Source organism: Mytilus trossulus, chromosome 4 (assembly GCF_036588685.1).
Source record: "Mytilus trossulus isolate FHL-02 chromosome 4, PNRI_Mtr1.1.1.hap1, whole genome shotgun sequence".
NCBI classification, from domain to species: domain Eukaryota; kingdom Metazoa; phylum Mollusca; class Bivalvia; order Mytilida; family Mytilidae; genus Mytilus; species Mytilus trossulus.
In genome coordinates this window covers 32,276,254-32,302,549 of record NC_086376.1, presented here as the reverse complement: position 1 = coordinate 32,302,549, position 26,296 = coordinate 32,276,254, and the positions used below count along the sequence as shown (strand labels likewise).

At 30.5% G+C, this 26,296-nt stretch overlaps 1 protein-coding gene across 8 annotated transcripts in view; it reads right to left on the bottom strand.

The window, feature by feature from the left end:
* LOC134715124 (semaphorin-1A-like) overlaps positions 1 to 26,296 on the bottom strand; it is an 82,449-nt gene that overhangs the window by 9,119 nt on the left and 47,034 nt on the right. For 6 of the 8 annotated variants that reach the window (XM_063577056.1, XM_063577058.1, XM_063577060.1 and 3 more), the window contains 8 exons: positions 25,468 to 25,493; positions 22,050 to 22,088; positions 18,923 to 19,039; positions 7,526 to 7,622; positions 6,180 to 6,228; positions 4,900 to 4,962; positions 1,144 to 1,254; positions 308 to 395 (listed from right to left, as the gene is read on the bottom strand). In XM_063577056.1, coding sequence (XP_063433126.1) covers positions 308 to 395; positions 1,144 to 1,254; positions 4,900 to 4,962; positions 6,180 to 6,228; positions 7,526 to 7,622; positions 18,923 to 19,019 — 505 coding nt within the window. In that variant the 5' untranslated portion in view covers positions 19,020 to 19,039; positions 22,050 to 22,088; positions 25,468 to 25,493. Of the gene's footprint in view, positions 1 to 307; positions 396 to 1,143; positions 1,255 to 4,899; positions 4,963 to 6,179; positions 6,229 to 7,525; positions 7,623 to 18,922; positions 19,410 to 22,049; positions 22,089 to 25,467; positions 25,494 to 26,296 lie in introns of those variants that run through there. The other 2 variants (XM_063577063.1, XM_063577062.1) reach the window with 2 other exon arrangements.

Below are 26,296 nucleotides of genomic sequence, written 5' to 3'. Positions count from 1 at the left end.
TTTCAGATTGATTACCGGAAGTCAAATGATACTACATTTGTTATCTAATATCTGATATAGATTTACATAATGAGCTAATTTATAATGATTTAAAGTTTTAGGCTTTTATTGATATAGAAGTTATGGTAGTGTGTCAGTTGGACCCCTCTTTACACTTCATGTTTTTTTATGGATACTTCTGACAATCACATAAGAATTAGTACAACAAGTTTCTTGAAAAAACTTTCTCAAGTCATAAGCTCAATCCATCCCCAGAAATTGGGGGATTTACCCATAACCTATATTTAGATTTGTTCTCATTATGTACCTGTATAAACAGCTGTACTATTCTGCATAGGATCAAATGGACTTTTACCAACACCGTCTTCCTCGGTCACCATCTTAAAGGAATCGTCCTAAAAATATCATATATATTTGTTGTTACGACAGAAAGATTTACTTACATCTAATTGACAGTCAAAAAATGACAAGATTATAGATTTTTCTAAGTAGTATTGATCCCATTTCATTTTTTCGGATAAAATATCTCCCCTGCACATTCTTATCAATTCCCAATGAGGCCCACTTAATTTTTTTGTGTAAATAAAGTATTTTCATAATAATCCCCCCAATATATGTTTTATCAGATAAACTGTCGGTATGAATTTTGACCTTTAAACAGTTTCAAACAATCATTTTACTGTCAGGTGTCAAAACAAATTCAAATGTCACATTTATCAAAGGTAGTAATCAGTAAATATACTACTGTGGGTTATTATTAAACCAAGTTGATGCAGTTCAAAATTTATTAGGACTTGATTTTAATTCAATTCAAACTTTTTCATGCAAACTCATCATGAGTGATTCAAACTTCGATACTATTTTTTTTTCTTTGGTATTAAAACTGGAACACAACACAGAACTACATGTCAGTTTTCACGTAGTCTTATTCTAACCCATTTTTGTACATGCACTATAGTTAAGAACGTTAGATCCACATACTATTTTGAACTTTTGTATTCAAATAAATACATACAAATTTGTATTTCAAATAAATGAAAGTTTTTTTTAACCAAGCAGTCTTTTTCTTATACATGTAACTGTTTGCAAATTGTTGCATGATACTCTGAAGTCGCTTTCTTCAAGGTTGTGTATGATACTAACCGGTTGTTTTTTGTAAACTCGACACCTTGGTTTAAATGCATTGGTCCCACAGAGATAGACATCACCGTTATCCTTCTTTCCATATAATCTGATGTAGTTCTGACATTGATCCTGCAAGTAAAAGGAATTCATTTAATTCTGTTGCAAACATTCATAAAATTCTAAGATGAGTTGTTATTTTATTGTATTAGATGCTAAATGCCACAAAATAAGTAAAAAAGATGGAAATCTACCCAGACAGATAAACAAGACTATAGCCTTAAAAAAGACTAAAAAAAAAACAAATCCACAAACCACAATACAAAAAAACTTGAAATCCAGGACTAGATATACCAGATGTACTTTGTCTACAGAATGATTCAACAACTTTTTTTTAAACAGAAGGCCAAAAAAGGCTAAAATATGCATATAGCACATATTTTAATATAATGGGAAGATTCATATTGTATTGTGGACCTGTAATTGTTTTGTAACAAGTTCATTTGTCTTCAAATATTTTAAATACCTAACAGTAAAACATGCCTAACTTCTAATGAGTCGTAAGAGATTGATCAAAACCCATCCATTTAACTATTGTTTTGTAAATATCCTTTGGTCTTTTTAGGGGAATTTCAAAGTCATAATGAATAAAATATAAATTTTGAGCTACATGTAGTCTGCCCTTACAATGTCCAGAATAAAGGTCTAATCGTACTTTATCATAGTTACGTCAAATAGATACCAAGTCCGAGGCATATTTGAGTGTAACAGATAGAAATATGTGGCTTATATCAGGTGTTACTTCAGGTGCGTCACCTTTGATTATCACGACAGACCAGTTAATCCTTTTATCAAAATATGATAGTTGTGTATCTTGTCCATATTCAAATTCAACAAACTTTTATAAATATTTTTGGGCAGTTTCTTTTTGAAGGCGTATTGATTTGTTTTCGGCAATGACTGTTTAACCTCTAAAGTAATTGTTAATTTATAGGAAGCTTGGAGAAGATTGATTCTGGTAATGACTGTTCAATTATTCTCTAGCAAATAAATCAGTGACGGAAAACGTATAAATCAAGAAATGAAAATGTAGTTTCCGACATGATCCAGGATATCAGACATCCCTACTTGTCCTATTACGAGAGGAAGAGCCTTATTCTGTTGACACCAATGGTAATCAATGCAGACATTTTCTTCTCATTTCATATAATGAATCCTGCACTAGAGACAATTCTTAATGACTGAGATCCTGCAGAGAACATAGACTAAAAGTTATGTTGATTGGAAACCATTTCCCAGTTTAGTCAAAGATCAATATCGACAAATACTTTATACGGTTATTAAAATATTTCTTGCCTTGACAAATTGGTAGTATGCAGCTACGATAATGTTTAATAAATCATATAATATAAGCTCTGCAAGTTCAGACAAATTGGTCATAAATTGGGGCTGTTGATGGAAGATATCATTTTTTTTAAACTAATTCTGATATTTTTTTCTGTTTTAAAACTGCATAAGATGAAATACAATAAATGGGAGATTTAAATTTATTTTTCAGAATCTGTATGTAGTGAGACACATTTTGTATTTACCATCATCGAATTCCCTACATTGAGCCCCAAGATTCTCCTGTTAAGAAAAAGGAAATGTATTGGTGTCCCATAACAGCAATCATTGCCATAAATTCTATTTTCCTTTCCTCTAATACCATCTTTATTGCATGTAATGACAAAACTTTTCAATGCTTAAAACAAAGCTGAACCCATTAATGGATTAAAACACATCAACCATCGCTTAAATCTTTTTTTTCAAAACTAGGAACAATTATCCACATAAAAACCATATTAAGAACCATTAATTAAACTGTGACTTTTGATGAAATGACTTTATATTCCTTGATAATTATACATCGATCTGGCCGTGACACAGGTGGTTTGATATCCCATTACAGGTACTGCCACGCCACTTCAAGGTACAGGTGTCACTGCTTTCGTGTCATACCCTCATAAAACGGACAAATTGATTTTTACACCTCTGACAAAATCTGACATTTTTATTCCTGGGTCAGTCAACAATGGATATTGCACATGTAAAATGGTGACCATTGTTTGTTGTTGGCTCTAAAGACTTATTAAACTTGATTATAAGTACAGGATTTAAAAGGACTTTTTGTATGAAGTAAAGGTTACGAGAACTCCAATGAGCGCAGTTAATGAACAAGTATAAATCAGTGTTGTTTTTCAAGGTTTTTTTTCCCCTTTTTTTTTTGTCCTTATAGTTCTGCTAGCTCAATACTTTTCCATGAATTAGAATTTGTTTAAGGAAACTGTGCTTAAAACCAAGTTCGGAATGAGTAAAGTAATGATTCCAAGATGTACTTTTCACGATCATGGAAGATTTATGTATTTGCTTGCTCATCTCTATAACAGCTGCTGTGTTGTACAAATGGATCCCTTCAAATATTACATAATCTACTAATTGAACATGTCAGAAACAGCCTCTCATAACCATCATTATCAATCAGAAAAATGTCACAATCAGCCCTCCATACATGACATGAATAGAAAAGTCATCAGAGTCAAATCTTGTATTATTTGAATTGGTTTTCGCAAGAAATTGTTTTATCTGATCAATAACTTTATATTAGGAAATGACACAGACAGATTAAATTTTATGATATTTCAAGAAATTTGAAAATCAGAAACCCTAACACCAGCAAAAAAATATCTTAACAGCAAAAAAATGTGAGTCAAGCAATGATTAATACAACTTGACCTTTCGTGTTCCTTAAGCTTGAGATAACATTGAGGACGTGTGGCAAAATGTAAATCTAATTTAACATGTAACCAGTGTGTACATGAAATATTAAAGCAAATTTTCTTTTTGACGTTGAACGTAAATTTCCCCGATAAAAACTGTCAGACAAAACAAAGTGCAGTTTACCTAAAAAACATCTGGTATCTCTTTCATAGTTTTTTAAGTTACTATATACTATATTATTATGTAATCTGAGTAAAAGGTTGGTTAACATCTGTGGGGAACAAAATAGGGAGAATTCAACTTTGACATTGCACAGATTTTTAATTTAAGAAAACTTTTGTTTAAGGTCGACCTTGTTGTTTTTAATACCAAATAAATAGACTGAGGAGTCAAAATTCAAAACATCAAATAAAGATTATGTTAAAACCATCACATCAGCCTCTGGTGTACCTATATAACTGGTATAGATTGGTAAATGATCTCAATTTTGGCATATCATTACCAATACACATTACTGACACAATGTTGCATAACAAAGCACATCAGATTAAATAGATGCAAAACAAAATCCCATCTATTATTACGCAATGTATAGGTAATAAAGGACAGTTTATATAAATATGCCACCCAGGAATAGATGACATCATACTATGACTTTAATACTTTGCTTAGTGCAACAGTACATTGATAAATCTTACGAATTCAATTATACGTAAGAAGAGAGCGTTTCTGTGAGTAATTCTTTTCTAACAATAATGGAATAAGATTTTTTGCATATCATGGCAGCTTTTGTTGCAGAAAATCCTTACTTAAGCACCTTCATACTCATGGTTTGAGGGGCTAAAATATTGCTTGACCATACTTTACTTATTTTTTTAAACATTTTCAATTACGATCCTTAAATGCATACTTAAGCAGACTTCTTATAGTACTCATATGATCATTAAAAGTCTGAGGAAAACATATGTAATTATTATTTTGACTCCACACAAAGATATCGCCATCACCGTGACTCACCTCTGAATTTCTCCTCATTAAACAATATTCTTTATCGTATTGTCTTGGATCCCATTCAATTCTCTGTAAAACATAAGAAAATATGATCTTTCTATGTGCTGATTAACGCTGTTTGAAGTTCTGTTATATTATACGGTGATGTTGTTTTTATAGACAACAAATGTCTTCAATTTCATGTTCTGTAGGAAGTAACCTTTCATTTTTTCACTTCTCTAGACATTTTAATACAGCTTATTGCATGTTAGTTTTTGTTTCATCATAATTATGAAGCATTTACTGTGTTGTTCTGTTAATTACTGCATATCTTTCTGTACTTTGGTTCAAATGCTCTTACATATTATTGGCGAAAAATCTATCAGAAAATGTTGATGTGGTGAAAGAAAAGAGGCTTACTTCAAAAGTGCTTGGAGTGTTTTCATATTTTTGAAAATGAAGTTTAGTACTTTACCAGTAGCCAAATTTCCAGTACAGATAATTTACATTAAAACAAAAGATACTATGGCGGGCAATAAAAAATGATAAAAACATATAAGTTAACACTGTGACCAAAAAGATAACAAAAATCAGACAACCAACAAAAAGCCATAATCAAGATTGAGCAATGACATATTCATCTTCACCTTTAAAAGAGGCAGGATTTATTAATAGTATTATCTGGTTCATCAGAAAGAAAGACAATAATTCATGTCAGACGTATAGTGCAGACATCACCCAGAGAAACCCTATTACTTTTTTCCAATTAGCCAACATTAAATCATAAGACTTTGATTGATGAATCTGTATAGAGATATGACAAGTAAAGTCATCCATAGGTTTTGTTATTGTGTCTGTTTCATTGTTTTTGTTTGATAGACCTACACAGTATGAAATGAACATCATAATGAATGTACTCCATATGTAAACCCCACCCATGATGTGATTCTTTATACTTTTTTGCCTGTAAATTAATTAGAAGTTACCAGATGGAGTTAAGATGTTTCTTAAATGAAGATGGTATTTGTAGCTAGAAAGCCCCTGCTGAATTAATCATATGCACTTCTGGAGAGCATACTTTGAACATCTGTCTCCATAGCATACATCAATTTCAAATTCTGGGACTCTACTTCGAGTGACCTAAATTTGTGTTAGTTTACATGTGCCTTATGATGCTTCTTAAAAAATAACTTTCAGATTTTGACATCAATAGATTTCTTTTGCTATGATGCTTATTTATTGGAAAACCAATATTTTCTTCAATTGAGGCCAATTGTAATTCTCTTCCATTATTTTCTAATAATTACCTGCAATTCTTCAGTTAAAGTGTTCATACTCAGATTGTAAACTTTGTTTCTGAAAATTTAAATAAAATGTGCTGTTATAATCACTAAAAAACGTACTAAATAAGCGAGAAAATCATGTGTGCATGCAACTGCACTAAGACCTGCTTTTAAAATTCTAAATGGGTAAAACAGAGCCAATCATGTCAAATTACTTTACATGCACCTTGCATTTACTTTCAGTCATAAACCTTTATTGAACAGAAGACCTGCTGTTGAGCAAAATAATCTTCAGACTTCTTATCATAGTTTTCACATGCTAGGTGCAGTCATACTTAAATCATATTAGTGATAAAATGTGTATGAATACAGATTCTGTAAATCTAGTTTTACTTGAATGCACTTTTATTTTAGTACCAATAAATTGAAGGAAATATGTCTTTTGTCTATTTTATGATCTAGTCTTATACATTGGAAGGGCACAAGCTATATCATACTCAAAAGACAGTTTGCCAAATTTGATGTTTTGGCACTCGTTCACCATCCTACTGAAGTTTTGGAGCGTTACTGATTTGAAAGATGGTCAATGAACAAACAAAACAATATATTTACCACATTTATTTATATTTTATGATGATATTTGTCTAATGGGTTATTACATTATGTGTTTCACACCTTTTTAATTTCCAGCTATAAGGAGACACAGGAGGTGATATATATGACGCCATACATGTCATTATGACAAATACATTTATTTACATTTAAGTATTGCAATTTATAACTTCATTATACTTATTGTGTTTGTCAATTTCTTTCAAAATAAATTCAATTATAGACAGTTTGTATTGTATATGAAAGGTTCTTTCAAAGCTTTTAGATGGGCCAAGGATATCTGTATTTGATCAGGGTTTTACCATGTCTCCAATTGATTTAAAATCACCAGCACAAGTGTTTTTTGTATAGTATGCACTTTAATCTCTACAATCTTTTGCATTTTTATCAAAAGATCATTTCTAATTCTACTTCATTTCTCATGTAATATTTTCACAACTTTATCATTGTTAAAAGGGGCAGAATATACCAAGGAGACATGCTTGGCTAACAATTGGATCTTGCAGGTTTTACTGACCCACTTTTAAGTATGAAAGATTTTTAGTCTCAGAAGTTATACTGTTCGAAACTGTTGATCTGTACCTCCTGGTGAAGGTTTTTTCATGATCTAAGCAGAATGTTCACAGTTTTAACACCTAAACATTATAAAAGTAAAGCTCCTCTTAAATTTTTCTGATGCTTGATATTTTTGATATTTTATGGATCTTACGCATGATTTCTTAGGTTTGTATTGTTTTATTGTCTTGCATGATACATACCTTCCCCCTAATAACATCCATTCTCCATTAGTATCTAACACTTTAAAATGGTCAAGAAAATCTTGATCTCCTTCAAATATCTGCTTTCCATCCACATCTGAAAACATAAAAAAAAATATTCAGATATAATTGTTGTAGTACAAAGTTATGAAACGGATTTTACAAGTATAAAATACACAAATATCTTAAAGAAGGGATAGGTAGTATGTATTATAATGCAGTTACTTGACACTCAAACTGTTATATTAAACATAAAAAAAAGAAATATTGCCCTCGATCAAAAGACAAAATATTTGTGGACACACTTTGGTTACATAAAGCCAGAGGCAAAGCATCTCTAGTTGTGACCGCATAACTGATAAAAAATATCTTATTACTAGAAATTCACATTCCAATAATTTTTACATAAATTTGATCAATATGATATTTTTTCATTCTTTTTTTGGGGGGTGTTCAATTCAAAGACATTATTGTTTTTTTGAAAACTGAATATCCACGTAAAACAAGAATGGCCTCTTAATATCCTGCTTCAGATCTAGTTTAAACACTCCTTACAAAATATGATAAACTTCATGAATAGATTTATCATTTCTTATAAAGATTTCATTTTATATCACTTAAAAACAAGTTGAAGCACAGGTAATGCAATAGATCTTCATAAGGACACAGATCACGTATGTGACCTAAAAGGAATAGCGACACACTACATTGGCAAACTTCCAAACCTAATAAAGAAAAAACCAGCTGAATCTTTTTACAAAAGTGAGGTCAACCTGTTTTCTGCATTATTCATGACGTTCTTAAGAAAACCTATCGGCAGAAAATCAAATTCGATGAGTTTCTCGTAAACATCTGTGGGTCCTTTATAAAGTTTTATCCCGAAATCTAATCAAAGTATTAAACTTCTACACCAACTTGTCCTTTAATCGACCAAAAGTGTGCATTTATCCAATTTATAATACAGTTGGATTTTAATGTGGGAAAAAACGAGGAACTGACACAAAATTACTACAGTTGACACGATGTCGTTTGATACTGACCTTCGACAAAGGGAAATTGTTTAAAGATGCTACACACTGTAATAACAAATTTGTTACATCTTGTGCTTATTACCAGTAAAAGTGAACAAGTGTATATAGCCAATATTTTGTAACACAAGATTAAATTTGTAGGTGAATTTAAACTCTAAACATGTCTAAGTGGGGGTGCAATTAAATTGATTAATAAAGAAAAATTTATGAGATAATTTTACACCATTTTTGAAGATGATAAAGCAGCTTTCAATATCGCATGACTACATAAACAGTTTTTTTTTCTTTTTAAATTTTCCAATGACACAGCAAATGTATTTAAAGTCATCACTTTATCTTTCAATATTGATAATTTATTCAAATTACGCCTTTAAAATCTTTAAAATTAGGTTGATTTTTTGACATTCTATCGTTTATTAATAGATGAATATGTACATATTTCATTGAGGATTGAAATCTTAATGTGAGTTTGTAGTAGTGTCACTGAACATCCTGTCTCTTTGAGAGACAGAAAAAAAACCAAGGTGGTCTAAAATTAGAATTTTGTCTCGTAATAATTCTTTCATTTATTGATAAAGCGTAAATTAAGAAAGTTGTTTTTTGTTTTGTTTTGATTTCAATGTACATGTATGAACATTGACAACCACCTAAATTCATAACACGCCAAATGAATTGATGTTCCTCTCTAACAACGTGGATACAAAACTATGCTGAGTTCATTTGGTTTCTGCGCACTTTAATCTTTTATTTTTACATCATAATAACTTGCCTGATATAATTTTTTATTTACTTTTCATTTTTAATATTTGTTTTCATCTTATTTACACTGTAAACTCTTTACACTATGCAAAGCCTACAAAGCTATGCTACGTGAACTTGTAAGAAATTACGTCAGCGACTTAAAACCCAATAGTCTCTGCTCACGTCAATGGATATATAGCCCTAGATATCGACTTTTTTAAAGTGTTGACTAACTCATGATTCCCTGACCACATAATAATATGATTTTAAGCTACTTGTAGTTTGATAAAAGATTAACTATAAGACTTTGACAACACAAATCTATACACACCTTTCACATATTTATAAACAGTAAATGTATTTAGCAAAAATCTATGAAACATATACATTTTAATTCCTGAAGAAACCATAGGTGGGGAAAAGCTTGCCAAATTTTCAACGAAAAACATTTTGTATAACACTGTTTTCTTATTTTCTTTCCCACTTTTCAATATCATGACTGGTTAAATTTTATTGACTATAAGATAAAAAATAATGGCATCTTTTGTTAAACTTTTTAATGTTTTTTTCCTTAACTTATTACCTACAATAATAAAATTATATAATATTCTGACATTTCCTACATGTTAACTGTGTTAACTATTTCCTTTCAGCTGTCTCAGCACTTTTTACAGGCTTTTATTCAATCAAATTTTACATGCAGACAAAAAAGTGGAAGCTATAAAGATCTGAAATAGTATCACTTATATGTTTTGACCTTTTTACTGTTTCTTTATAACAAAAGTTTGAATCATGCAAAACACTTTTTCATTTAAGACACATGCACAGTATAATTTTCTCACATGTAAATATACATGTTAATTTTCCATGTTACAGTTTCAATTCAAATAGAAACATCAAAGACATAACGACCTAGTGAAGATGTATTTTCTAATTACTAGAGTGTTACACCTGGCCTAAGGCATAACGATCTATAACAGGAGTTACTTCCCTTGGGGCACCTGTCTTGTTTGATGTTCTCTCATCAATATTAAAGTTCATTATCCAAGGAGGGATTAATGTTTTTATCTCAATTATCATATTTCATATAATTATCATATTAATTCTATACAACTACCTTATTAACAATAGGTCGGCCATGGGCCAGGTAAATCAATCCTATTGTTTTCCTATTTATCTATTATAAAAGAGCTTCTCTTTGAAGTTTTCTGGTTTGAAACCAGATGTGCATGATTTTGATAAGGATTTTGGCCATTATTTCAAATATGATACATTTGTGTACATAATGATGTTGCGCTTTAATGATTATGATTTTTATCAAATAGGGGTTTTTGTTAATCCACCCAGCTTTTCAAAGGTGTTGATTAATCGTTACTAACCCTGAACCTTTAATTCATTCAAACCACAAACCTATCTAAATATAGTAAATTCACATTGAAAAATCACCTGATTAAGAATAAATTGAAATGACTCATTAGATTAATGGAAAATTAAAGATTCAAAACATTTCCAACCACTCATGCACTTTGAGACCCTCATTATGATTAACAGTTCCGTCGCACTATCAGTAGAGTACTGTCCAACAAGTCAACAAAGCAGAAGTCAGAAATACCATACTCTCTAACAAAAATACCATAGTCTCTAACAACTAGCAAGTATTATTGGTAGTTCTATATATTGATATAAGGAACAAACACCAAAACTCTCAACTTTATCTATCATATTCAGTCTGTCATAAATGTCCTAATACTTGTCCCCCATATAGACCATAACTACACAAATAAATATAGGTGTTATTTACAAGAAAGTGTATTGTAGTAAAAGTTTCTTTATTTATGTACAAACTAGAGTAATGAAAAATTCCAGAAAGAGTTATATTCATCATTAATGGCCAAAAAGTAAAAATAACCAAATAAAAAAACATGTTTTTTGGTCCAAACAAATTATCTTATAAAAAAAAAGGTAGAACTCGTGTATTGGCATCTAGCATCCATTTAATTGTTAGTATGTAAATGTGCATTATGGTTTATAGGCATTTCATTTTTGTTCATAATATCTTATGTTCTTGCACAGGAAACAAATTATTAACATACAAAATGCATAAAAATGGGAGATATTTGTATCTTCAAAGTCTAGAAGTCATAAGTCAATTACTATTAATAAAATTAATAGTCTGCTAAAGATATTATTTATGTAATAACGCATAATCACTAACAGTATCTTACTTATAATATCAATAAAATATGCACATTTAATGATAATTTTTTCTACTATCAAACATTTCATATGCCATAATTACTCTAGTAACCAACCTAAAGTAGACTGTAATATTTTATCAATTTGTAGGTTACTATATCTGATAAGACTACACAGCATTACCGACTCTTTCATAACTTTACAAGACCATCTTACAAAGAAAACAAACACATGCATCTTGTTTATTATTTTGCTACCAGATTATTTGTTGCAATACAATGCACCAGAGACTTTATAAATGGCATATGCACAGTTTTATTGCAATGTAATTGTATTTTAGATAGAAAAGCTGTGGAAATCTGCATCTTAAAGATTCTGACATCTGCTTTATTTTTGACATGCATCTAAAATAGTGTATTTTAAATCTTGCAGTTGCTGAAACATTTTTTATGTCTTTATTCTACAAAACTGAAAAGTTTCATTGATTTTCAAATTAATTTAAAGCTATGTTATTCATTTTAAACGTCCCATTTCTTCATGTGATTTTTGTACTAAATGTTAAGCTATGTTATTCATTCTAAATGTCACATTTTCTAACATCTGGAGCTATTAATACATTGGAATAAAATTGTATTGTTGACGATCTTTGTTGCGGTAACAAGATGTCGATTGAACTTTCTTACAACTTCCTTCTTAACGAGAAAACTAGGTATCTTTATTTAAAGCTTTTATCAGATAATTAGAAAATCTTTACAATTCTGGGTAAGAGAAATGTTCAGAGCTTTACTCCAGGTAGCTTGTCCTTAAGATTTTATTTTAAACTTTAACGTGAATCGGCACAAAGCTACGGCTTTAACTACATCTACAGTAATCCTTTCTAACAATCATTTGACCTAGATACAACCATTCAAGTTGAGTGTAAGCAGGTTTATAAAAGATTGTTTAAAAAAGGGGGATATTCAGATTATACGGTTGTTTGTCCTTGATCATGAACTTTTAAAATTTAAATCAAAACTATCATTTGCAAACCCATACACATCATTACATATTTCAAGTGCAAACCATGTTTTATCTGAGATAAGGTGTATGCATGTTTTTTGCTATAAAAGATGAAAAATCAAAAGAAATCTGATGTCTGGAGTCTTGAGTCGTTTGACAAATGTCAAAATTACCGTAATTTATGATGGTCTTAAGGTATAAAATATCAGTTGTATCAGCAAATCTTCATACTTCGTAGACATTATCTATTTATCTACCTTAAATCACCACAGAAAACCCTTCTTTAACCACAATGGACAATTTTCTGATCAACATGTAAAATATGGTCATTTGTAAATCAATTTACTTACAAGATTTCCTCTAATACTATAGAAATAATTTTCTAATTAAAAGTATAATTCCCTCCACTTAGTATACCGGAGAGGTGCAATTTGTGTGTAATGATCTATTTCCTTTATTATTCTTTATTTCCCTTAACAATCTAATTTATACGGATGTTCCTACTTCATTTTGACGATCTTTTCAATTTTTAGCCATATATGAGATTGTATTGACAAAAGCTGTTTCAAAAACTTTTCAAAATTTTAACCACAATCACAAACACGGACAATTCATGAGGTTTTTGTGTATTCTGACAAATCAAAGGGAGAGCTTCGACTATTATCATTTTCACAACTTTACCTATATTTCAACTTTTCGATCATTTGTAAAAAACAATTTTATAATTACATAATCACATTTCAAAAGAGGTGTTTGAAGAATAAAGTAATTTTACAAGTTAATAAATTATAATAAACACAACTAAATAGTGTGTTGATAAGTATATTTTTAATTGAAGTCAATATCCCTTCCTTAGAAAAGTGCCGATATTTGTGTTCTTGTGTCATTAAATAAAGTAGAAAGCAAATATTACCTTACAATATACCTATTAACATGGGTATTGATTAATTGATAATTTACCTGTTCAGGTGTGTTAAAGGCACCTGCCAGTCTTTATGTGCTGCAATTTGTATTACACTATTGACTTCTGCAGTTGCTTACCAGAGGGAGGCATAAATTAGTTTTAAATAGTTTTATGGACAATTTAATGAGCGAACATAATTAAAAATTAATTAAGCTTTAGCTCTGCTGGTTTTTTTAATCAATAGATCATTCAGACTTATAAGAGAGGCAACATATTATTGAACAATGAACTGTATGCTGAATGGGGTTCTATAAGTTTAAGAACTTAGTCAAGGCAGCCCCACAGGATATGGATTGATTGATAATTATATTCTCTATGTCCAGTGGGAAATACTTCATGTGAACAGAAAATGTTAGATCTGTGTCTAAAGGAAGCTATCGAGAACAAATTTCTTATAATTGATGAAAATTGTACTGAAAGAATGAAACATGAATTTTTCATAAAAAATTTAACCAGGATATATCCATGTTGTAATTTTCCTGAATTGCATAATTTCACAAAATCATTCTTCATAAAAGTTTTATCAACCAGTCCTGTCTACGAATAGACAACAAAAAACCGACATATCACCTGATTTTATTGTTCTGTACTTTACATGTATTACCTACTAAATATATATTGCATGGATTAATTATGCACACATAAATCAAAATAGCTACTTGTCATATGAAATGTCAAGCAACTTGATGACAATGACTACTGATTGTCCTCGATTTGCCGATAGACTAACGGTGCCAGTGATCATATGCTTCACTGCTGTTGACAAAAACATTTCATTGCACTCACTTTTACCGATCTCAATCAGAGCTTTGAGCAAGGCCATCTACACACGATCTTATGAATAATTAAATGGCGCTCTTGTTAGCATTCAAAATCAAATTAATCTATACAACTACACAGTACTTAATTTCCCTTCAACCAAAGGACGATCTTTCAATGACAATTCTTGTGGCTTCCGTCAAACTGGGGCCAGTTAATAGCTATGAACCCCAAGAACAGGAGACTTGTCACAGTGGCACTGAGTGGTCAATCCTTACTTAGTGTAGGTAGACTTAATTGCAAACCTTTCCAATGTCAGTTCTACACCACACGTCAAGTCATACGATATTCATGTACTTTTAAATGTGCCTTATGAATATCTGATCATAAATTAATGTAAAATTATTGAATTTATTGTGAAAAATTTGATTGAAATTTAAAATCAATCATTATTTTTATGTATCACCTTCATTAACCTTGAGAATATTTATTTCTTCCCCCCTTTTTAATATTCATATTATTCATTCTCTTATTCCTTCCTTTAAATCAAATTTTAACATGCACAATCTTGATCGGAATATATTATTAAAATTTCAAAATGGAAACTTTAAATTAAAATTGAATGTCAAATTCACAGCATGATATTTAAGTGGATAGAAAAAAAACAACTTTAAATCAGTCGATTTGGACCAGTGACACTTGGACAATATCGTGTCCTAAGGAGTACAGACCATCTGACACTGAAACTGACAATTCTGACGCCTGGTGGTGACATATATTACACTATATATTAGCTTTCTGTTAGTGTCAGCTGAACTTGTAGCCTTCAAATTGCCTAAGATTTTATAACTGTAGACTTTTCAAATTAAGAGTGACAGCCATTTTGTCTATTTCAATTGACAGATGACAATACACAACAAGATTGTAGCGGATATAATCCAAACATGAGAAAAGGGGATTTTTTTTTACAAAACGTCCGCCATGCAAACATTACATGTATTAAAAGGTACATGTATATTAGTTTTTACCATGTTTGTTATAAACTTAAACATTTATTTATTTCTAGACTTAACTGGAAAACCAATTATTCAGGAATAAGACAATACTTTTTTCCCCACCTCTACTATCAATTCTGGTTACTCTAATTCTGTGAATATTTGAAAAAGATGATTGATTTTTGTAAGCTTAATGTCCAGTGGCTAATTTTTATCCACATTCAGGACAATTTTTGTTAATCTAGAGAACAGACTGTCATTAGAATATGATGGCATGAAAACAAAGAACTATTTTTTGATGGATTACTTTTTCATTGGCATCAATTAGTCTGTGTGTAATTAATCTTTAATCCCAGTATGTAATCAGGATGTAACAGATAATCATAGATTACAGTGCCAATATACCTATCCTAGATAACTTTTTTATCAAGTAATGAAGCTCTTTATCAGTGAGGTTCTCGAGGGAAGGGATTATAATAAATGTTGTACAAAACATATGTTAAACCATAACAATGTTTATAGAATGACGAAAGAATGAGTAAATATAAGGTGAGAAAGGAAGAAAGAATGTTTAAAGAAAGCTGTCACAACATTTTTTTCAGCTTTTATTCAATAATACAAACCAGTTATAAATATGAATAAATTAAATGCTATATGTCTTTCTAATTCACACTGTTGACCCATTCCAAGGAGCAAATATGGATTATCTAATTTTATCGCTATTTTGTGCATTTTTCGTTTGATCTTTTTTTGTGATAATTTTCATATCATGCTTCTCGCTTGAGATGAAAAAATTATCACTAGAAACTAAGGAGGCCATGTGGCGTTGCTTACGAAATTGACATTGAAATTGACAACGTTGTCATAGGTAAAATAGCGATAAACAGATTATCATTGGTCATCTCAACTCGATTGCTTTTCTCGCTTTCGCTGTTCCAGCTCAAGCGAGAAAATCAATCTCGTTGAGATAATCGACGATAATCTATAAGTATACATGTTATTATTCTATGTTTTACAAAATTAAAGAATATCAAAAAGGTAGATAAGATTCTACCCATTTTGGCCAGTTGTCAGACTGATTATTTGACTAATTAATCCGTGTAATGACTTCCCATCCTTCAGGCTTCATACATTCCATGGTTGATGAAGATATTCATATGGGTCAGCTAAGATGGTGATAATTTACATTCCCTCCTGCCAAAAATTACACCAACACAACTCTATAGCTACATTTGTAGCAGAGAATCACTTAATTCTTTCCAGAATTTGATCTTGACCAATGGTTCTTAGTTGTTTAACCAAAAAATGAACTTTAGTTACCTTTTAGAAATTTAAGGTGTTCAGAAAAATATACATTTGTAAGACAAGATAAGAATTTCATAAAATACTAGGTTTATTTTTGTCAACATGACTGCATTCTAAAAATTACAACAGTAAGATCAGGACTTCCCCCTCCAGATAATTTGTGGCTAGATATAAAGATACATGTAAGTGCACATTCATATTTTTTGGCCAGTGGTCAAATGATGATTTACAATTAGATTATTGATAATTAGACCAGAATATACCCCCTGTCCAATTCTAGTATATAGATGTAGTGGTGATTTACTTGATTTTGGCCACTGGTCAAACAATGACATAGAATTAGATTGACCATAATTAAACCTGATGATAGTGCACCACAGGATTCACACTTTATGATCTTATCAACAAATTACATGGTCAGTTAGTGGTCACTATAGACTTATCTCTGCTGTAATGAGGATTTGATGGCCAGTCAGTGGTCAGGGAATCTGCTTTATCACTTTAGATTAGAGGTCATTGTTTACATAAACCCCCTGAAACTATATCTTACTTAGCACTAGGATAATGAATGGGCTAAGCAGGGGGTAACATATGCCCTCAATGTACAAATATCCATGGTTTGCATTCCAAAATAGAATCCTGCATTTCTGAAGTAATGGGTACTGTACCGGTACATCTTTTAAAAAATTTAGGAAAACAACTTTTATGTATTCATTTGCTCCCACTCAAACAATTTTCAATCTCATTCAATTTTTAATTTCACAAATGATGTAAGTTACAATGATTTAAAATGACGATTTTATGTTTTAAAATGGTCTGATCTGATGATGAGTGTCTGATAACTAAACAAGTAGATAAAACTGCATGAAAACTTGAAGACTGATGCATTTTGTTTGATATTAGATCACATCTGTCTCATAGCTACCATCCCTATAGTGTATGAATAAAACACAAAACATATGCAAAAACATGTCAGTTTTATGAAAATGACAAATGTTCTATTTTGTCAGAATGTCAGAAAAGAAAAAAAATCTTCTTATATTACAGTAAGCTGGTTAGAAAAGGTGTAAAATTTGGTAATATATTATATGGTAAAATGCAAATGAGGTAAGGTGAAAAATAACAAATAAGATATTTATCAAGCCTATCCTAGTGATACGGAGAACCGAATCATAATAGCGTAAGATGTAACACTTTAAAATTCATCCTTCACTTCATGCATCAATGGCCTTGAGTCTAAAATTTAACCAAGTTGGTTACAATATTTAAGATCTCCTTTTCACTTGAAGTAGAGATTTGTGACTAGGCAATCAGAGATCCCTCAATTCATGACTTAAAACTTTGAAACCAATTTAAGGTGACATTTGATCAACTGACACTAATATTGCTTTTAGTAAAAGCTTATTACTTTTTGGGATATACATGTATATCTCAAGATTGATTTTTCCTTCTGAGACATGTTAATTAGAAATAAGTTTTAATCCTTAATCTCATTTATATTTCTTTTCAATTAGGTTATTATGCAAGATCCCAAGCTGACAAAATTTTGTTTCGAGATTACTTTTACTCTTATGAAAAAATAAATTCTGGAAATTTGACATATTCTGAAAACATGATATAATATTATTTTGAATTTCGTGATGACAATGATTTTTTTTATCGTAAATGAATTTCCCAATATTTAGTTTATTTCTTTTTCCTGTTATGCAAATTTGCAATCTTTTTATCAGTAAAAAAAACAAAACATCCTGTATCATTTTCATTAACTAATCATCCTTTTTAAAGAAATATATCCTTAAAAATAATGTAAAAAGTGAATAACCGTCCAATTAACTGATCGACCTATAACGGATCACTAGTGCCATCTAAGTTTTATTGAACTTTCTATTGATATAACATGTCAACTTTCAAGTGCTTTTATCTAAGGAAAGTTCAAGTAGTTAGGCCAATCCACACCTGTGTCATCAAAATCACTACCCTCAAATATAATGGTCCTAACTTTCAATTGCTATCATAAAATTTTATGCTCCAGTTTTATTTGTTTTGATGAGTTCATATCCCCAATAACTTTTATCAAGTGTGCAAAATATACTATTCTCTTTTCAATAGCAAAAAATCTTCCACTCAATATTTTAAGATTTTAGTGTTCATGTTGTTCAATCTTGTACTTTTCTGTGTAAATATTTACAGAACATTGTATGTCGTCCTATGAACATTTTGATCTAACCTTTATCTTTTTCTCGAAAAAATTGAATAATTCATAAAAGTTTTACTATTTTTCTACAAGATGTTAGTATTTAGTAAGCTATACAAACGTTTTCAGTGAAACACATATATATGTTTAAGATTCAGAATCACAGCAGTTACTGCTATTTTTTAAAATATTTTATAATCGATATAAACTTACCAGTTGTTTTTAATATCAGGTTCGCTGAATTGTCAAAAAATGCTACAGATAGTCCCAGGATAGCTAATAATACTGTTAATTCTCCTAATAAATCCATCCTGTTTTGGCACTTAAAAGCTGTAAAAAGATGTTATTTTGTTAACCTTAATATCTTTAGACTAAAATCAATATTTTCTCACTAAATATATGTTGTATAAGTAAAATCCAAATTGTACAATATGAAATATAGAAAACACACTGTTTATGTGACACAGATGTTGGTATCAAAGGTTTCCACTGTTCAGGTAAATGTATGAAGATAAAAATTCACTGAATGTCAAATGTTTTACTTGTCAATGCATAATCCATGAATCTACAATATTTGACATTTCTTTTTACAATTATCAAAATCCTTCTGGTAACAAATATTTCCAGTATATAAAAAAACAAGTTATAACTCTAGGGCCATGTGTGATGATTATAAATCTGTTGATAGTAAACTGTTGTTGTATAGTGTAAACCTGAACTACTCTCTGATTGGCTGACTGTCAAATCATTCCATGGGGCATTCAATGGGGTTAATCAAGCAGAAAAATAATTACACACACTATAAAACAAAACAATAGCTTTGTGACAAAGCAAAATCAATTATCTTTTTAATTAGATCATTCTTTGTTTGTAGAAACAGTTAAAATAATTACTTATCATATTTTAATATTGTCTATTGATTTTTATATAACCTTAGGTACCCTCTTTTCCCTTTGATTGACAGCCTTAATATGGGGTTTTGTAAACATAAGTTAGTATAATACTTTATACAAAAGTAAACTATTGAAAAACATTTGCCTCAATCAAATCCTTTTTAGCAACTATCACTTCATGTTTATTTAGTGACCGAAAAGAAAATGTATTTGTTCAAACTTGATAAACAAATGGTTTCAAGAAAGCAAAGGGTCTTTTTCGCTTTAGTCTTTACTCCAAATTTCTTTTTAAATTTTTAATCCCCCATTTCAACAAATCTTTTAAAAACTATTGTCAACATTAAAATGGTAAATTAGTCGGAGCTTTTAGTTTGTAATGAATTTTGGAAGTATATCACGCCATATTGAGGTCGACAGTGCTGGGGGTTCAGATTTCACCGCAGGGGACATAACAAGTTTCCTAATGTTTACATACAGAATTACACAAACAATTAGATTTATTTCACTTTCATTGTCTTAAGTGTATACACCAAAACAAAGAGTGGAGACACAAGGAGAAGGTTTTGTAATTGATCCCTTCCCCTAGAACAATAGCGTTACTAAGTTAAGCACACTCTATAATTAACACTTAATTCTATAGAAACTGTTTAATTGTATTAGTAACTTACACCTTGGTAATTAAACAAATTAGATGAAACTCAATTTGAAAAAGACTTTGATCTAGAGTTCAAAATGTGTATTTGTTCTGGTTAAACTGTTCGTTTCAACCTTAAAAGTCATAGTAAATAAATAATGCATCAATTTTTTATGTAAAACAAATATTAAAATAAGTCAGTAAAACTGAAATTGATTAATTTAGAATAAATTCTAATTGACTACAGAATTAAGGAGTTTAAGAATATCAATATTCTGTTCAAGTACAATAGATTTTTCTAATGAACTTAAAGTTATTTAAATAATTTAACAACAAAATACGAAAGAAGCAAGATAGTTAAAAAAAAAAGGTGAGGAAAACCAGTTACTCTTTTACTTTTCAATATTGTTCTTAGTAAAATTATTTTAGATTTATATGTTTGTGTCTTGGGGTTTTATTAATATAGTGTATTCTATTAAATTTGGTTAAGAAATTAAAATTTGATATCTAAAATAAAGTTCAAATGAAACTTTAAAAAGTCCTGTTCAATCAGCTGTTTAAATAATTGAGAAAAAACACTGTTGTTGAAATCGTAACAGTGATTACTTCGCACTGCACCCGATATTTCCAAATGTACGAGTGTCATTTAATTTACCCAATATTACACAAAAGTGTGAGGATTGATAAGTCAACATTTAGGTAGATAACCACCCGTACACACAGGTAAAAAGGGAAGCACTATGAGTCACGATAGCGTATATTTGCTTACCGGGAAAGCAATACTCAAAACTGATCAAGGTCACAGGGACTTTGATCGGTGGTGTAAAACCCTCTGTACGTCTTTAAATACACTTCCTTCAAAATCAAAGAAAAGATAAAAGGTGTCAAAAGTAAGCGAGCCTAAATGATAACAATGTACTTTAATTTTTGTTTCTATTTGCTGCAAGCAAAGTCAAAAAATAAAAACCTACAAAAGGTGATCAAAAATGGTTACTTTGTTATAGTCAATCAAATCTTTTTAAATCGCTCTTTGTGTAAAAAAGTGGTGTTGATGCCCTAGGTTCTTAACGACTGTGAAATAATGACTGTAGTAATTATATATTTATATTTGGCTTTGTAAAGGCATTCTATTATTAATATATATATATTGACTAATATGCTAGCCTAGATCAAAAGGCACACATACAAACATGCATTACAAGTCAACCATACAGCCTTACAGAATACATGATATAATGTGTGTTATTCAAATTTCGGTCCATATTCAGAACTGAAAGTATATAGAGAATAAGCAAAGATCCATGTGAGAGAACTTAATAAAACATCTAAATGCCAATACCAATCTTAATCATATTTGATACAGATATTAAGTTCCTGAATTTAAAGGTAAATTGACTTTGCTATCTTATAAACTGCCAGCAAAACTAAGAAGGTTAAATGTTGTTTGTTAAATGACTGGTCCACTAAGTAAAACGTGCAGATGTGCATATCATTCAAAAATTCTAGCCTCTTATAATTTTGACAATATAGAGTCTTTTTCCTTTCGGCCAAATAAAGACCTATTACATACAGACTAAGCTTTACTGATAATTTGTACATAAGTGTGTAAGTGAGAGTTTTTCTTTAAGTGATGGTCTGTATTATGCATCGACAAAATAGTGACAACTTTCCAAAGTTGTATTACCAAGCATTGTACATAAATGTGATAGTAAGGATCGTGCATACAAGCTATGATTAGAATTTCATATTTTGTCATTTAGCAAAATGTGACAACAATTAACTTCACATTTAAAAACAACAAAACAAAACTTACCAGTATTCAAGTTGACATTAACTATTGTTCAGATAGCACCTAGAATGAAAAAAATATCTTTAATGTTTCTTTTGTTACTTGAAAGGTACTGAAAGCTTAAATACTGTAACAGCAGTCAGACCTATACAAGGAATAGTTTACAATAACTTACAAACCTCAGGAGCAGCCAGGGCTCACATTACCAGATGACAAGAGAGGAGATCTTACTTCCCTAATCTTTCACTTAGTTTTTCAACAGTGCTAAAAGTGAAAACAAGTCTCCCGTTATAGTTCAAACTTCAACCCCAGGTTGGACTATAAATATATACTCAGTTTTAAGTGCTTGGTGAAAATTGTAATTTTGCTTGCAGGACCTATTGCGTATTGATATTCAGATGACCATTGTAATAAGCTTGGCAAATATCAAGTGAGAGTTGACGGCTTGATATTAGTACAGATGCATGACACTTTATTAAATAAGCAAATTTAGAGAAAATGTACCTTTCCAGGATCACTCAACAATAAAGCCAGATGAACAAGGATTTACACTTAGCTTAAGTATCACTGTTCAACGTAATATGAAAATTTAAAGGAAAGTTGGGAAACCCAAGTGTACCTCAATGAAACAACACCACAATGACACAAAAAATAAAACACATCTACAGGTTAACATATAAGTCTTCAATAATAGTCTTAGTATGTGTCTATGAACAATATCTCTAAATTGCAACCCTGTATATTGAACACCTTTCGCACAGTGCAGAAATCAGAAAAAATAGACTTTTTCCAACATGATCGAAATACAAAACAAATATAATATATATAAGAGAAGTTTGTAAAATGAATGAATTAGATATGTTAGATATAGGTCCGAATTCTCATTTTTAGTGAAAAGCTATTTTTGCAAGTCACAGCACCTTAAGCTAAAGGCTTAACTTATAATTGCTACAACTATTACATCATTCTTACTACAGCTTCAAAATATTGCATCAGCAACAGGATGTTAAACTATAGGCGTAAGTCGTTAATGCAGCTATTCTGGTTTTTATGTAAGTCGTTAATGCTGCTATTTTAGTTCATGTTATATTATGTGCGCTCTATTTATCATCTTGACGTTTGATCAATTTTTTGCACAGCACTAGGACTTGCGGCATGTTCAATTAAGATTTGTGAAAAGAAACCAATCGCCAATCAATTTTTCCCATTACGTCGTCAAGTTTTCAATCTGGTGCATCATGCATAAACCCTTTAATCCTTTCTTTACATGCAACATGTTGTATCATGGTTATTAATGCCTGCACTTGATGGCATCCACATGCATTAGCAGGTTACATGCAATAATAGTGTGCAGGTATGTAATTATCAAGGGACAGGTAAACAATCTAATGAACCTGATTACAGGTAAAAAGGAAGCTTACAGCGTACACCTGTAATCAATTGTTAAGAAAACAGGTTCACCTGTACGAACACGTAATGCTACAAAGTTTCTATTATTAATGCATATAAGTTACTTTAACCTTACTGTACCTTTTTTTTGTCACAAAAATTTATGCAAAATTGTTTAACTCCTATATTTCCAGATTTGTTTTTTCTTGCACAAACTTAAGTAAACATTATAGTATTCTTGATAGTAAACAATTAGGAGGGAATCAGCCAATGGAAATAGCTGGGCTCATTTTCTCCCATAATCCACTTGTTCCCAAACTTCGATGCGATAATGTTTTATAAATCCGATCTTCCTCTCACCTGGATAAGTGTTGATTAAATTTTTACAGGTGAACGAGATTTGATGATTTAGGACGGGTCAAGTTGTCCAACTGTGCTTGACCACAGGGCTATTTTTTACAATTTTTTGGCTATGTCATTATTACAAATCAAACAAAGATTTTTATCCAGTCTATCGCCTGATCTAATGAAAATAATAGCCGATTTTAGGAGATGAAATCTTTCACTGATCATTTAACAAACATTATAACATATTTTATAAGAAGTTATAACATTTTAAAGCAAAACTGAATAAGTGGATAGAAATGAAATTATATACGTCTTAATCTAAACAAAATGTAGGACTGTTAACTTAAATCAAAAAGGCTTAGCAAAATTATATATATGTTTTAATAAGGGAATAATTGGAACTAATTTTTTTCCAAACTAACAACCTATGTTAAAATTACAGTCATTTTTGCCCACAAGACCGACAAAAGCTAACTTTCTGGAATCAAATGGCGGCAGACATCCATGACACCTATTTGTGGTATTGTTAAGGATTGGAGATGTATTCATAGTCATCAGTGACATAAAATATTTATTTCTTAAATGATCTTTTGAGGTCTACCTTCAATAAAAATAAATATTCATGTGCACACTATTCTGTAAAATACAAACAACATCTGCAGGTCTACATGTATGCATTAATCATTGGTGTATACTAGGGAAATGTATTTTTGACATGCATGTTTTATTGCAGTAAGTGTCTTTGGTCACACAGTACATAATTAGTACTTTCTTACAGGTACAGGTTCTTAGTACAGATTTAATTGCTCAAAATGCAATCACACTGCACAGTTTTAACCTTGACTGAAAAATGGGTTACTATAAATTAAAGGTCAAGTTCAGATCGACCTGATCATAGGTTTCAAAATGAAGCACTTTTCGTAGTTACTTCCAACATGGTTTAATCTCCAGATCAAGTTTGACTTAATTTATAGAAAGGATTAATTTTGTTACAAAAATTTATACAATGATGGACTAAGACAGCTAAGATTATCACAGTAAAATTACAAATTTTAGGCTTTAAATGTGTGTTTTCAATATGCATTCAACAGTGAAATATTTAAAGTGGTGGTGGTCATTTCAAATTTTTTGATTGCTGCTCATACCACAGTTTAGGGAACCAGTCTTATCATCATTTCTGCAATATATAACCTACGCTAGGTTTTCGTAGAAGATGCTTTTAGCATGAATTCCCCATCCTGTTATGTACAAATTTTAAACAGTAACAGCCATGCTAAATTTCAGAATTGCAACCAAACCACAATGTTTTTTAAAAATATGACCATACATCATCATCTCTGTATAATACATGTATTAATCAATGTCACTTTTCAATTTATTCACAACTTTTCTAGAGGAGGAGATTTAGGACTTTATTTATCAAACAGACAGTCACACTTTGTTTCCTTCTTTTTTTTTGGTGTTATTTTACTTTTACATTGACAAATACTTTGTTTTAGTCAAAGTACGTAATCCATTGTTGAGAACCATATGTTGTCCTCTGGTTCTTTTTGGTTCTTTGTTGGGTTCCGAAAAATATACACCTAACAACTCACTTAAGTGGTATCCAAAAAAATCTTGACTGACCTATTGTGAAGAAAGTTGATTGAACTTTCCAATAAAAGTCACCTCTTTCTTGACCTTAAATGACAAACAAAAGACTTACCATAAATGGTCTTGTCATTTTTCTCCCTAAAATAGAATATAATATTCTGTACAAATCTTCATATACAAAATTTTAATGTAATCACAAATTAATAGTCTTTTATCGTAAAGAACATTAATACAAAAATGAAAAATTAAGTAGTCTTTTTCAACAAAATGAAAAATGAAGTAGTCTTTTTTCTTAAAAGTCTCAACAATTATACCACCACAGAGTATGGGACATAATATATCAGAGGTAACTCTACCTTCAGCCATGTATTAATTCATGTGAATGTTGTCTTGACCTAAGGTAAAAGAAGGGAAAGAAGAATGTTCTCATATCTACTGAGGATCTTACAAAAAAGCATGTCTTGGATTTGCCGTGAGGTGTGGGAGTCACCTCATTCTTGACAACCATGTATTGACATTTGTGATCCTACACATAAGCATGAGAAAAAGGTAAAATGCAGTTCTGGTATAAATAATTGAGCTAACAATAACCTGGCAGCACAATAAAAACAGAAAAGACATGTAAAGGTAAAATTTCATACAATAGACCATAGTCTTCAGGGGGGAGGACTAGAGGAATTAAACCCGTGTCTTCTTTGATGATTTCACCTCACTGATCTATTTCCTTGAAACCTTTTAATGAATCTCTGGAGTCTTTAGAGAAATGAAAAAAAAATCATAGAGGCTTTTACGCCATAAACACCGATTTTTAAAGGACATAAGCACTACCATCAATAATATATGAACAAAGACTACATATATATCTTAAGAGGTTACTAAATAACTATGCTTTATATTTTGGTGTCTTTCCAGCTCAGTTTTAGATCTTTTAGATAAACAAT